General features: G+C 47.3%; 1 protein-coding gene across 1 annotated transcript in view; it reads right to left on the minus strand.

Annotated features, from left to right (window-relative positions):
- Positions 1–538: 538 nt before the first annotated feature.
- Positions 539–15,332, minus strand: part of FGF9 (fibroblast growth factor 9) — a 29,474-nt gene continuing 14,680 nt past the window's right edge. The window contains exon 3 of the mRNA XM_027973665.3: positions 539–3,889. Within this exon, the coding sequence (XP_027829466.1) occupies positions 3,644–3,889 (246 nt within the window). The 3' untranslated portion in view covers positions 539–3,643. The remainder of the gene's footprint in view (positions 3,890–15,332) is intronic.

Consider the following 15,332-nt stretch of genomic DNA (forward strand, 5'->3'; position numbering starts at 1 on the left):
CCCACCTGGCCAGCCCTACACACTCCCCAGGATGCGGTACTCTTAGTGATGGAGGCAGGCCCCTTGCAGTCTCATAATTCCTCCCTGTCCCACTGGCAACAATAAAATATGTTTTAAACCATGAAATGCCTGTGGACACAGTATGTCACTGCATGTATCACAGATACATGCACACAGACACACGGGCTTGGTGGCTCACGCCTGTTTTGAGTCCATCTGGTGCTTTCCCCAACCCCCACCATTTCATTGTGCTTTCGCACAAGTGGCCACAAACAGTGGATCTAAATCTGGCACGTTTCGAGGTCCAATGACACAGCACACACAGAACGCGACCTCAGACAGCGCCTTTGTCCCCTCACCGTCCATGGAGGCCTGCACACAGCTCCGAGTGCTGCCCGAGGCATGCCTGCGCCTCTCTAACCCTGGCACCCCCCACTCCTTCATCTCAGGCTCACAGAAAAGACAGACACCTGGGTGGGTCTGCTCCCTCCTCCCAGCGCCCCACCCCCTCATCCCCTCAACACACACGCAACAGCTGTAAGAGCAAGGAGATCGTGTTTTTAAAATTTCATCAGTTGGTGTAGGCACAGAGTCGGAAGCAGCTCCAACATGGACATCGAGTAAAAAATACCAGTTTTCCAAAGTCTGTAATTATGTATTTACACAAATTACATAATCCTGTATGTATTTACATACAATTACAGATTATCAAGTAAATAACACAGCATAGTGTCAATGAGATGAAATCGCATGAAAACCATAAACTGAAGCAGTTCACTGACCCACAGAGCAGGACATGGCAAGGACAGATGCCCCGGAGTGACCTGGCATGTCCTTCGACAAGGCCTGGGGACAGGTGCCGCAAGGTGATGTGGCATGTCCATTGGCATGGCCTGGGGACATTTGCATGACAGATGGGGGGGGGGGGGGTGATCAGTCCATGCCCGTTAAGTCTGTGACTGAGGTGCAGGGTTGGCACCAGTTAAGACAGTGGTTTGGCTGGCCAGGCTTATGTTTGTGAAAACTGGACCCACCACTCCAGAAGTGGGGGGCAGCTGTCCACAGCCTTGGGTGCCTTACAACAAGAACCGGGTGCAAAGCCAGGAGCTGGGGGTCTTACTCCACGGCCCCGCAGGACAGTGCCGGCCCCAGACCTGAGCCATCCACTCCCCCGGCACACTTATGTACAGAAATTGCATAAGTCAGTATTTATTTATTTACACACCATTACAGTTTATTATATCAGTTGCCAAAGCATATAACATTTTTTCTTAAAAAAAAAAAAGTCACTGAAAAAAAAAAAAACACCTCCAAAAGTCGACATTAAAGTAGCACTTTCTAGGAACCCATGGAGAGGTTTGTCTTTTTCGCAGATGGTTTTCTTTCTCTCCGACGGGTCAATCCAGCATCTAGTGCTACCTTAAGATCACTTTTGGCTGTCTCCTAAAATCAGTTTCTTCAGTGCTAAACATTGTACCCACGACATCCTAGAAACGTGATCCTTCCCTGTGGTCAGAGGCTTGGTGTTTCTCAGCCAAAAATATTAAATGCCTTTTGGAAAATCTACAGCCTGAATATGTGCACATATTAGCAGCAGCAAAGGGTTAAATAATAAATAAGAATACTACATCTTGGGATTAAATGCAGCTTCTGTTTAGAGGGGAAAAAAAGAAAATAAATGAAGAGGACACTCTGACCTTTATCATAAATCAGATATTTTACATTGCTTCTGACCCCTCCCCCACAACATTTCTTAATTCCAAACACTGGACTTGGTTTTTCCTTAATGCACATCAGTGAACCTGCCCATTCTCCACTTTGGGCCAGGGAAGGGGCCCCTTCGCTCATGACAAGAACCCATGAGCTTCTACCTCAAAACAGCTTTGACTCACCAGTGACATAGTTTTATTTTTCATACAGAATGTGCATCAGAGCAAAACAAAGCTGGAATATTAAACTTTAAAATCAGTTACATAAATCCCAACACATTTTTTAACTGTCACTTTCAATTTCCCATGTAACTGGCTAGAAAGTGTTATAAGCGGTATTTGAATTTGTTATAAATTTCTTCTTCTTAAATATTGCTTTAAGAATTTGGCTCTCTTCTCCTTAGTATAGAGTAAGAAATAGTCTCCCTTGCCCAAGGGCAGGTTTTAAAATTATTGCTACTAAAGAAATATGCATTCTTATGCTTTTTAGCATAAAATGTTATAAAAGGCTAGTAAAAGAGATATTATATAGTAACTTCCCCTCTAAAAAAATCAAGTGCTTGTGAAGACCCTTTTAAAAAACAAAACACAGTCAACAAGTATTTATTTTCCCTCATTGTTATGATTGATGGAGATTTATTAGTTTCATTTTGCAAGTCATATTTGAAGGGTGTTTATTATGACAGGTCACACCAAAAGCAATTTTCTATAAAAGATGTTACAATGACCCCTATGGTGCTTGTGTAATTTAATATTTGAGAGCCAAGTTTATAAGAATTACACTGCTGTTTTGATTCAGATTGTTGTCCCCTAAAAAAAAAATCTGTACCAAGTAAGCTTTTTTTTTTTTTTTTTTCCATTTTGAGAATTCTAAACCAGTACATGTTTGAAATGAGTCCTGTTGTTCTGGAGCTCGACTAAAACAAAAACACAGTCATTTTTTAGCTTTGGTATATTCTGTGATAGATTTAGACAAGTAGGATATATTCCAACCATCATGTTCAACCGTGGAGGAAGCCACTTAGGAGAGAGGAAATAGTACAGACACAGAATAAACGTTTGAGACCCAGTTAATCTTTAATCCTCTGGGGTAAGCTATGGGACAAGCAGTCTGAAGAGTGGATACTCGGTGTCATGAGCGGTACGCGTTAGTTTACAGTAACATGGGCACAACAGCGGCTGTCGCCTTCGGGACACAGGGCCATTCGAGTGTCTGAAATCCATGCATGCCACGTTCGCACGTGGACTCACCACAGGTTCTAGCGGACTTGCCATTTAATGCTTACAGAGCCTAAAGCTTCCAAATGCCTATCTGGCCTGTACATATTTCATTAAAAATAAACTCTATATAATAAATAAATATATAAAATAAATAAAATGTCGCCTTTGGAATCTCTATAAATAAATTTAACTTTTTTTCTTTTTCTTTTTTTTTTTTACTAAGAGGTCTTTGCTTTAAATTCACTGGGATGACACCCGTGACAAGGAACCGAGAAAGTCTTGTCGGTAAGACCGCGCCCACCACACCTGCGGAGACGCAGCGGGCCCGTGGCCACCGGCCAGTCCCGACGCGTCCAGCTGGAGCAGCTGTGCTGACCAGGATGAGAAAGGACAGACTGGGCAGGTACATGCATGGCCTGTCCTCTCTCCTCCCCACTCTCTGCAGGCCCTGCCCCCACGTGCCCCCCACCCCACATCCCCGGCCGCCCTCTGCCCCAAGACCCACCCGGCAGCGCAGCGGGCAGGGGTCCCGCGGGAGGACGAGCCCGGGGCACAGCACAGTCACACGTCCCCTCCACGCCTCCGTCAGGCTATGCATGCGACAGAGTTTGGCAACAATGGATGTGATGACACAGCAAATCAATAGGGACCCACCGCGTGAAACCTTTATAGTGGTTACTTTTTTAAGGGCTCAAGTGAAGAAACGGTCTTTGTCAACTTTGGCTTAGGATATCCTTATAGAGTTCGGGTACTTTGTCGGGGTCCACGGGTCTGGGTAAAAAATGGGTGAATTTCTGGTGCCGCTTAGTCCTGGTTCCTTCCCGGGGGGTCCCGTCCTTATTTAACGCGACGTAGAACCTCCGTCCAGTGTCCACATGCTTATACAGGTTGGAGGAGTACGTATTGTACCAGTTCTCTTCAAACTGTTCTCTGAAGACACACTCTTGTGTGAGTTTTTCCTGTCAAAAAACAAAAGCAAATATTTTGCAAAATCAGCTCCTTTCTGTATTTAAAAGTTGTTAAATAACTGGTGAGAAAATACCGATTTTAACCCACTTTAAAGGTACTCTGCAAAAGCTACTTACCTCTATAAATTCAACTATGTTCTAATTTTTTTTGTAATGATTAAAGCACAAAAAGAATCTAAATTTTTTCTAGTTAAACTTTTCCGAGTCCCAATTATCTGAATGAGTCAGCAGGCAAACGCAACTAACACCATGAGCTGTTCCTGTTTTCACCACAACAGTTAGGATGGAGACCATCCTGGGGGCGGGGAACCTTCTCGTGGACAGAGTTTCAGACAGCCGCTTCATCGTCAGCGTCCTTTCAGAGTCCTTGCCGTGCGGACCAACATCGCCCATGACGTTACAAGTTTTCTGCCCTTTGAAGCAGTGGAAGTTATTTATTACTCTACAAGAATGGTTTTCAAACTTCAGCATGCAGAAGAATCACTTCGGGATACTTTTTTTCTTTCAATGAAGAGTTCCAATCCCCAGCCCTTTAAAATTCTGAGCCAGAAAGTCTGGAAATACGCATTTTGAACAGGCCCTTGGGGAACTTGGAGGCAGCCACCACTGGGTCCACATTTTGAGATACAAAGCTTTCTATCAGGACTGGGTCTTCCTTAGTACAAAGAAGTGAAGACAAACATCCCAGCCCTCGGGCTTCCTTGAACTTAGACAGAAGAACCATTCCCCTCCCGGTTTAAAAGCAGAAAGGGTCCACATTTTCATAAATGTATTGCACTTTGCCCTTCACTGGAGCTTTATGAAAGCCTGGATTCCCAGGAACCACACAACCAGGGCCCCTGCAGTCCTGTATCCTGAGCGCCAAAAGGAATAAGGACAGAGGCCCTGCTCACATCTCACCCTCACCGTGAGCTCACTCCAGGCACAGACACAAATGAGGCAATGTGGGGTGGGTTGGGGGGCTGCTCTTCTTGCCGTGCTGAAACTTCAAGGTCCATACCTTCCCAGGCGGTAGTGTAAAAAATAAACACTAAAATGACTTTTGAAAATATTCCCCTTGCTCTTGCACACCTGGCCCCTTATGTAAGAAAGAAAACCTACAAATATATGTTCACTCAGTTACACACTTGAGGATACAACTCAGAGCACTGATTCACAGCCAGCCTGATGCACAGTGAGGGTAGGGACAAGGGGGGCAAGTCCTGCTGAGGATGCTGAAAACCAGAGAGGACTCATGAGCCAGCTTCCTGACATCGTTCACCAAACGCTTAAACCACCCAAGGCACACAGGACCCACACCTCCTAGGAGGGGCACTTCTAGGTGATCAAAAACACTGAGTGGGTTGATAACAAAATACGTCCTTGGACAATCTCTGTTAAGTGAGTTGAACCAGGGGAAAAGATTGAGCAAGAAAGACCAATGGGGAAACACTGGACCGCTGAGGTTGCAGGGGGAGCAGCAGCCCCTCCCCTGGGAACTAACAGAAAGGCCCCCATCTCCCTCCATGAGCAAACCCAGAGGAAACCCCCACACTGGGGAGACCAGGCTGAATTTGATTTCTCTTCCATCTCCATTAAAGCAGACAAAATAAAACTAGTGTTAAAGACATTAACAGCTACTTCAGACTTTACTTCCATCTGTATAATAAATATTCTCCCCACAGAAAAGACTACTCTTGGCTTAAAAGGTCTGGTTTGAGTTTGCAGTGATTAAGTAAGTTTTCTAAGCAGGCGATGTTCATTTATTTTCTGCTTAATAAAGTGGACCAAAGAATGGAATTGTAGAGCCTTCAGTTCTACCATGGAAATCAAAAAAGGAATTCAAATCCAGCTTTCTTTTTCTTAGCAGGAAACCACATTACCTGACAGATGCATGTGTGTGCTAAGTCACTTCAGTCGTGTCCAACTTTGTGTGGCCCCCTGTACTGCAGTCCGCCAGGCTCCTCTGTCCACGAGATTCTCCAGGTCAGAACACTGGAGCGGGCTGCCATGCCCCTCTTCAGGGGATCTTCCCAACGCAGGGATGGAACCCATGTCTCTGACAACTTCTGCATCTGCAGGTGGGTTCTGTACCACTGCACCACCTGGGAAGCCCTGGCAGATACTTTGTTTATGAAACAGGGTTCCCCTCCTCCTGGACCCTGAGCTGTGCCCCGGCTTCTGTCTGCTCTGAATACAGGTCACACCTGCTGGACACTGGCCCTCTATGGATCAGGATGAGACATGCCACCTCAGGGTCTGCACCCATGAGGGGCCTGCCTTTGGAGCCACAGGCATGCCCCCAGCTTCAGCCTCCACAGCCCCTCCTGGAGCAGGTCAGCGCCACACCTGGGGCGGGGCCAGGTCAGGCGCACAGCTCAGGACACCGCTGGTCACCAAGGTGGCTGTGGACACTTGACATCAGAACCTCTCAGAACTGGAGCAAACCTCAGCCAACAGCAAGTGCATCTTTCCCCCGAAAATGCCCTAGATGGGGGTCCCTGCTCAGGATCCTGTTGTCATGGTGACAGTGCATCTCCAGGAGCTCTGCCCAGACTCTCCACCTTCCACTTCTCACTAACAGAGGCTCCCTCCAGATATCCTGTCTGTCCAGGGACTTCCAAGGCCCCTCCAAAGGGGCTTTACATGTTTGGGGGGTATTGTCAGTTTACAAAAAAACCTTTTTAAAAAAGTTGAACGTGGTTAAGAAACTGAACTAATCTTTTCACTGCTCCACAAACATGGCTGTTTCCCTTATGAGGCTGTTGTAACAGTTGTATGTGTACAACAGTTGTAACATATTGTATGTGTATGTCGTTACACATACAATATAACTTTTTAGACAACTCAGAAAATGAAGTAAACTGTTCCACTATGATCTCCAGACAGCAGTTTTTGTGATGGCTGAAAGGTCAATCATCTCATTCTTGGGAGGACTGGATAACTTCAGTTAACTAGTTAAATGAGGCATGCAGACAATACATTGCCAAACGCCTGGTCCAGTTGAGCTCCTGTAATTATTATGCAAGGATTACAATGCCGCTCAGATAAACCTGCAGACCTTAAAAACTTTTTCTAATTTAAAGGATCATAAAAATTAAAGACCCTGATACCTTTCTATACCATGTATATGCTTTCAAATAATTTTTTCTTACTATTTGGGTTTATGTTAATATGTGATTTTTGTTTTAGACAAACACAAGATTTACAGAATTAATCTCTTCATGACCAGACTTCAGTACTTAGCGATAAAATATTTAGTTGAGGTGAATATATTTATGTTAGGAATGTGTAGTCCAAAGTTATTTATCTAAATTAAAAATAAGTAAATAGATGCAAATCAGGATAGCAAAAATATATATATTAACCTGTATTTATATATATATATATATATATGTATATATATATATATATATGCAGAGGAGAAGAAACAGTTTCTGCCTTCAAATAAACTATACACTTTAGAATTATAGAACTCAGATGTTTTAAAACTCACCACATGTTTCCAATGCAGACGGTTTATAGAGTATTCCACTATAAAGTGATCAATTCTTGTTTTATTGTATTTCCATGTTTTAATTTTTTTTTAGATTATTTAACTGTAGCTGTTTATGGCATACCTATCTTTGAACTGCTGGATTATGTCACTAGGCTTGGGTGGAGAATGTGGCTTTAATTCAAAAGTCTTCTAAAGCCCATGCTTTGGAACAAAATCTGGTGAATGTTAGCAACTATGGAAACCTCTTTTCATTTTACATCATCAAATTCTAAGCAGTGGGAAAAACTGAAATTAAAACTTCAAAACTTTTACCAATCCTATTAAAACCAAAGCATGAGATAATAATGTGAAAATTATAGTATGCCCCAGAGAATATTTAGGAATGTTATACGACATAAACTCATATGGACACTAATTTCAACTATTTGACAATTGGAAAATGTGTAATTCACATGGGCGTTACCATGCCCAAGTCCCCATTTAAAAACTGAAATCAGAAGTTTCCAAACTTTGAGAGTCAAGAGTTCTCATTGAAAATACTTAGACTTATGCTGCTATTTTAAAACATGATTCCATTTTTATACATATAAACATATGGTGTAGTTCTAACCACACCATCCAAATGGTTGCTTGTGTTCAACACAAAGAGTTGTTTAAACCCCCAGCATAAACATACTCACAACATGTAAATTCCAAAGTCAGAAGTCACATTGATAGGAGAGTTTCCAACCTTTTATAAGTTAATATTTGATGTAATCACTCATTCTCTGTTGTTGTTGTCCAGTTGCTAAGACCTTTCTCATCCATCACTGAAGTTTCCACGTGCAGGCTTATAGATTTCAGCAACCCTGTTCTCCTTACCTCCTTGTTGTTCAGTTGCCAAATCGTGTCTGACTCTTTGCGACCCCATTGACTGCAGCACACCAGGCTTCCCTGTCCTTCACTGTCTCCTAAAGTTTGTTCAAACCCATGTGCATTGAGTCGGTGATGCCATCCAACCATCTCATCCTCGGTCATCCCCTTCTCCTCCTGCCTTCAGTCTTTCCCAGCATCAGGGTCTTTTCCAATGAGTCAGCTCTTCGCATCAGGTAGCCAAAACATTAGAGCTTCAGCTTCAGTCCTTCCAATGAATATTCAGGGTTGATTTCCTTTAGGATTGACTGGTTTGATCTCCTTGAAGTCCAAGGGACTCTCAAGAGTCTTCTCCAACATCACAGTTTAAAAGCATCAATTCTTCAGTGCTCAGGCTTCTGCCTATCGTTTACCCCAGTCATGATATTTAGACTTCCCTTAACTACAATTACTTATATAGATGCACCTTCCTCATTAATAATCTAGCTGTAAAGTCTTAGTGGGAACTACTGCAAGGATTGGGATGATTAAATACAATGATGAAAGGACCATTAATAAGAAGCCAGGTCTTTTAATGCTTCTCTCCTGGGAGAAGTCCCCAAACAGAAAGCAACAAACACAGAGAACAGGTGGGAAGACACTGTGTCTTATTTGATTAGAAGCTCCAGTCCCTTAACATGTCTCACCTCCCGCCTCATTTTTCAAAACTTCTTTAAAATCCCCACCATCCCCAATGGGCCTGCTTTTACACCTGCAATCCTGGCCATCAAATGTGCCACTGGAATTGGGGGAACATGTGAAGCAGGTGTGTCTGGTGAATGCACATAGAACAGCTGGACAGGCAACACTGTCTCATCAAATATACAGAAAATTAAGAATTCCTACATTCTCTCCACTCCTCCCGCCAAACCAAACCAAACCAAACCCTCCAGAAGCGGCTTAAGCATCTGTGGACTCAAAGGCAGGGCCCAGTCTGAATCTGGAGGAACACACCAACATCTCCTAGCCTGTATGCTCACCAGCCACGTGGCACCCACAGTTCAGCCAAAGACAGGACCTGCCAAGAGTACTGCAAGGCAGACAAGGCTACTTAGAGGTAATCTTCACAGCTACTCCCAGAGACAGACATTTGTTTGGTACATCATGTTAGTTCACATACTTGCAATATATTTTCAGAGATGGAGACCCACAGGGGAAAGAAAGTCCCGCCCAAGGTTGAAGAGAATTCCCGTTTGAGAAGTTTAATATTCACTGTAGGCAATATTCTTACTTCTGTCTCAGTGTCTAGACAACACACATTTGATTCATCTGCGAAAAACTCCACGCAAGTTCTTGAAATTTCTTTCAGGATCTTAGAACACCTAGTTAAAAAGAAAGCTTATGTAACATTTCTTACCATAATCACTATCTTGATGAGAGAAGTCATTCAATGACCACTTAAAATGCACATCACAGACTTGCAAAAGCTGAAAAAACTTCAAGCTAAACATTAGCTCTCTCTAAAACATTGCTCTCTCTAAAAACTGAAAGTAGAAGCACAGACAATGGAGGAGAAGAGGAGAGCTTCAAGGCAGGGAGGTGGAATGAAGGAAACAATTCCTGTTGTTAAGGAGGCGCCTGGAAACAATGGGACCCAGACACCCAGTCTGCAGGACAATCAACACACACTGCAGGGGGTGGAGTCAAAACAGAAGAACGTACCAAAGATTTTCTGCGGTAGACCAAACAGGCAAGATTCAGGCCTTGGGTTGCGGAAATGAAATTAGAGAAACTGAAAGATCAACAAAGACAATGGCTGTGAAGCCCAAAGGCAATTTCTGAAGAACTACAAGATTCACAGAATGTCTGAAGTGACGGTGACCTCACACCCACATACACACACACCCCAAATGGGGTTGATCAGCCATCCTGGGGGCTCAAGTTCCTTCTCTGTGAAGAGAGGGTACAGGACCCAGAGACATCTAGGGTCTTTCTCAGCCTAAGATCAAATGGTCCAGCCTTGGAGCATCCAGTGTGGAAGCCGAGATGCCCACAATGACTGGAGAAGGACGCACTGAACAGGAAATGGAAAAGGAGCTGCAGCGTCGCTAGAAAATAGGGAAGAAACCAACTAAAATGTGCAGCATCCATTGCCAACGCAGAGACACAGCCAAGTGATGCTTCTGGCAGCGGCCAAGAAGGCAGGCTGCTGTTTCGGGGAAGAAAGGACGGGGACAAAGACAGGGCCGTGGCACCAAAGGCCTCTCCTTCCCTCTCTGGGAGACTGTCAGGACATCCCCCTTACAGGGTGTCTTATGTTGGGGGACCACTGCTGACCTCTTCCCTATGTTGACCTCAATAATCACAGCTCACGAATGAATGTCTGCCTGACCAACAAAACCTGTGTCATGAGCTGCCCCAAGAGAACTGACTGGGAAGAAAAGCCAAAACCTGTAAGAAAACAGTTCTCAAAGTCACAGAGTATCCAGAGTAGCACATGTGTGCTTAGTCATTAGTTGTATCCAACGCTTTACAACCCCATGGACTGTAACCCACCAGGTGCCTCTGTCGATGGGATTTCCCAGGAGTGGGTTACCATTTCCTTCTCTAGGGGATCTTCCTGACCCAGAGATTGAACCCATATCTCGTGTGTATCCTGCATTAGCAGGGGGATTCTTTACCCACTGAGCACCTGGGAAGCCTAGGGAGGGCCTAGAGCTGGGGGCAAAGCTGAACATGTCACACAAGGCAGAGGAAAGGCAGCCCCAAAGAGAAGTGACTGAGGACTGCAAACTTCTCAGACACACACTGTCATCTCCCCAAGATGCACAGAGAAACCCCTCGGGGGGTCACACACACACACACACACGTGTCTCTGCTATCTCCTGACTCCCTGGGTGCCCCCACCACTCAGCTCCAACTGGGTTCACATCAACCCAGACTCCTCTAGAACCAAACTCATCCTCCCAGCCCTCGCCTTGTGGTAGAGAAATGGCCCCATGCTCGTGCAAAGTTACCGGTGCCACTGTCCCTTCCTCTGAGCAACACGCGGGTCACTCTCTCAGGGCCCCTCTGCTAACAGCCCACTTCCAGGACAAATACGAGCTGACACTATCAGTCACCCAGGCAACAGATCCACAGGCCATCATGGCCATTTTCAAAAGAATGCCTTCACTCCGAGACCCCAACTCTGGAGGTGGACACTCTGGTGCCGCCATAGCTGGTAGACTTCGCCAGCATGTGGATAGGAGAAACCATCCTCGCCACCATCAGTGATGGAAACTCTGTCCTTAATAAAGAAATCCAACTATTTAATTCAACAAAAAACATAACATACTAATGTGCTGCGCTTGAGAAGAAGGTATACAAAATTAACCACGGCAAACACAGCTTTATGGTTTATAGTCTGAAGGATAACACAAGGGATGTCATAATTTGACCTGAAGGAAAATGCTTATTTCCTTCCTAACTCTTAACTTCTGAATTCAAACGTTCAAGAAACACGACTTCCATGGGTCTTGCACAGGGAGCTCTGAAGTCGGATAGGACAGCACATCCGTCGTGGCCGCACTCAGTCCTGAAGGAGGCTGAGGAGCCGCTGCTCAACCCCAGGGAGCCCAGATGGCGCCCGCGCCAGCCGTTCTCACGACGGGCTGTTGTCAACCCTGGTTCCTACTCCAGCCCGCAACCCTGAGGAGGCGGCCCTGGAGCTGGGGTCCCAGCCCTGTGCTTGCCCCACTCCACGCTTCATCTCCAAGTTCAAAGTCTTCAGGATGCAAGGACAGGCAGGAACCTTCCATCAAGACACAGCAAGCTGAAAACCAACTCAAAAGACAGGGAGGGAAGGAAAAGGGATGTAAGCCACTCCAGAGGACCCGGAGACAAGCCCCTGCAGACAGCGAAGCTGAAAGAAAACAGGGTTTGGGGAGCGGGGAGGAGGGGACACAGAGATCAACCCCGGGTGGGGAGCAGACAGCAAGCCCGTGTCCACGTCCAGGGCAAGGCCCCTGCAGGCCACGCGGAGCTGCCCGGTGGCGGCTTTGGCATGACCCTAACGGGTCCGCGCTCACAGCACACGGGCACTTCCCACAAAGGAGAAGCAAACCGCGGCGGTGATGTCAGGACGGTGACAAGGACGACAAAGGGCTGAGGGAGGAGGAGACGAGCTTGGTCAGGATCCTAAGCACTCACAAGCCCTTCTTGGGCTCCACTTGATACCACGGCCTCCCCATCCTTGGGGGGCCCTCAGCGGGGGTGCTGGGAAAGCACACGCATCTTTCAGCTGCCTGTGAGATCACCAACGGACACCCAGGTCAACGGACAAGCCCTCCTGACCAGGGCAAGGTTGGGGGGGGTAGCCCCAGGATGGGAGGCTTTCTCAGGGCGGCTCCAGGGTGCCAGCCAGGACACAGAGCAGCATGGCAGCAGTGTCTCCTGAGCGGCTAAGGACAGTGACAGTGGAGGACCCCTCAAACGTCAGTGTCGTGGCCTCTGGCAGCTGCCAGGAAAACCAGAAGCAGAGACAGGACCAGTGTGTGTGTGTGGGGGGGGGGGGGGCGGGCGGCGAGCGGGGGAGCAGAATAGGGACCCGTGAGCAGCCACATCTCCAAACCCTGCAGCCCCAAGGTTGCCTTCACACCAGCCCCTCCCAAACTGCCTTCTCTGTGAACCATCCAGATCTCCCTCCCAGCCCGGGATGAAGCCCCGCCACCAGCCCTCTCTGGACACAATTCCGTTACCTCAACCATGTTTGCACATCTGACTCCCCCCAGCGTGGCAAGTTCCCCTTGAACCAGCGCCAAGGTCGCCCCAGGAGGAAGCAGCCTTACACGCGATGCCGCTCTATGTGGATCAGGCCCTGAACTGCAGCTCCTGGGGAAACGCGGGTTCGGAGCCTGTTTCTCTACTCATCACATGCTTGTCAAACAGCCAACACACAGCCCTGCTTTGTTCTGTCTCCATTTAAGTTAATATCGTGGATTTGTCAGCTGTGGACGCAGGGCAGTGACTCAGGACGGCTGAGACTCCTGTGAGGCCCGTGTTTCCTCTGTGACACACGCCCAGACTCCCGCATTTGGGACACGCACAGCATCTCAGCACTAGGCCCCAGGGGCATTCTGATCAGAGAAACCATCCTGGAAAAGCACAAAAACATGAGACCCAGGCACTAAACATATGCAGGAGAGGATGCTCACTCAGCAGGAGCTGAAGGCACAAGGCCGCACAGCCTCACAGGGCCCTGGCCAGCAGTAGCTTCTGCTGCTACTCTTGGCAGGTTTGTGAGTCACACCATTCCAGGGTCATACAATTGGGTACACAAACTCCAGCTGGTGGACAAACGTGCAAGCACGTGGCCTGCAGTCACGAGGGTCAACTGTTCTCCAGCACCTACAAAAGTGCTGGCCTGTGTACGCAATGACACCGCCAAACCCTGTAGGGTTATGAAAACGAGTGAGTGTGCACTCGCGTGTGGGCGCATGTGGCAGGGAGTGTGCACGGCTGCCCCTCAGCATCAGTGCAAGGAACGCGGGGATGCAGAGACTGAAGAGAATCAGAAGGTCATGTCCCCTGCATCTAAGCCCCAGGCCAGGCCCCACCTGTTCTACAAAGAGATGCGATGTGGCGGGCAGGGGGTGGGGGTGGGGGAATCAGAGCACTGACTCAGGAAGCTTCTGTGCTGAGATCCTGGAGCCTAAAGGAAGCCCACCCCTAAGCACGAACCCCAGTCCCAGGCCATCCTTCTCTTTCTCTCTCCGTGCACATGGGTGCACTGAGCCCAGTTCATGGGCCTGACAATGAAAACCAGGTCCCTGGTAGCTCAGACGATAGATCGTCTGCTCCAATGCAGGATACCTGGGTTTGATCCCTGGGTCAGGAAGATTCCTTGGAGGAGGAAATGGCAACCCACTCCAGTATTCTTGCCTGGAGAATCCCGTGAACAGAGGAGCCTGGCGGGCCACAGTCCATGGGCTCACAAAGAGTCAGACACAACTTAGCAACTTCCCTTTTCAGAGCCTGTGATGCCTCCCCACCTGTGAGCCCTGCCACCACTTACCTGCCAGGTTAGCCACACAGGCCTCAAACCATCAGGGGAGTCAGCTTGCTGCTTAACAACAGAAACTTGACTACAGTTACATAAAGAAGAAGATAAATTTTTTTATAAAAGATGATTTTCCACTAATTAACAGCCAGGAGTATAGATGCTAAGGAAACAAATGAACCACTAAGTAAAAACTAGGCTGCTAGAAGGAAACAATTGTTTCAAAATCATGTCCCTGAAGGACAGACTAGACACTGCTCTGATAAAAGGGTTATTTCTGGGGGGGGAAATATATACATATATATTTTTTTTAATTCACAAAAACAGATGGCCACTCTTATGTGTATCAAACAAGATTAATTCACCTGCATTCAAACCAACTCCTTCCTTACCCTCTGTGTGACCTTTAGTCCGTCACTAAGCCACCAACCCCCATCTCCTCACCTCCAGCACAAAGATGCTCTACTAGCTAAACTGGCTAATACAGTAGGAATGGTCTCCCGAGGCGCTGCCCTCCTTCACAAAGAACTGCCACGCAGTCCTCTGACAGCCAGCAACCTGCGCATAGGATGGGAGGCCGGGCTCCATCACTCGGTGTCTGCTTAAAGCCACCCGCTTGCAGAGCCCGCCTGCCCCAGGGAGGCCACAACACAGAAGACTCTTGCCATTTCCCCTGCAGGAATGACACCCCTCAGACTCAGCATCCAGGACCCGCTGGCATGGCCGCTGCCGGAGTTGTCTCAACTGACACAGCACACAGACAAACCGCTGAGTCCAGCAGGGACTGGCCACCAGGCATGGTGTCCTGTTCCACAAGCACACGCTCATTCTGCATGTGCCCACGCTGCTCACACAGGTGCTGCAGATGCCTCACGGAGACCACAGGGACCACCCCCCATCCCAGCACGTTTCCATAGCTGCACATCCTGGAAAGATAAAGGCTAATCCAGGGGCAACAAGCTTCCTGCAGGAATATCATCTCGGACTTTTCATCTCCCAAAAAGTAAAGGAATCCTTTTAAGGCCACTCAAAACCTCCTGAGGCCTGCCTATAGCCACAGATGGTTGCCCAAGGATGTGTCTGTA

The sequence above is a fragment of the Ovis aries genome, chromosome 10, assembly GCF_016772045.2.
Source record: "Ovis aries strain OAR_USU_Benz2616 breed Rambouillet chromosome 10, ARS-UI_Ramb_v3.0, whole genome shotgun sequence".
NCBI lineage: Eukaryota > Metazoa > Chordata > Mammalia > Artiodactyla > Bovidae > Ovis > Ovis aries.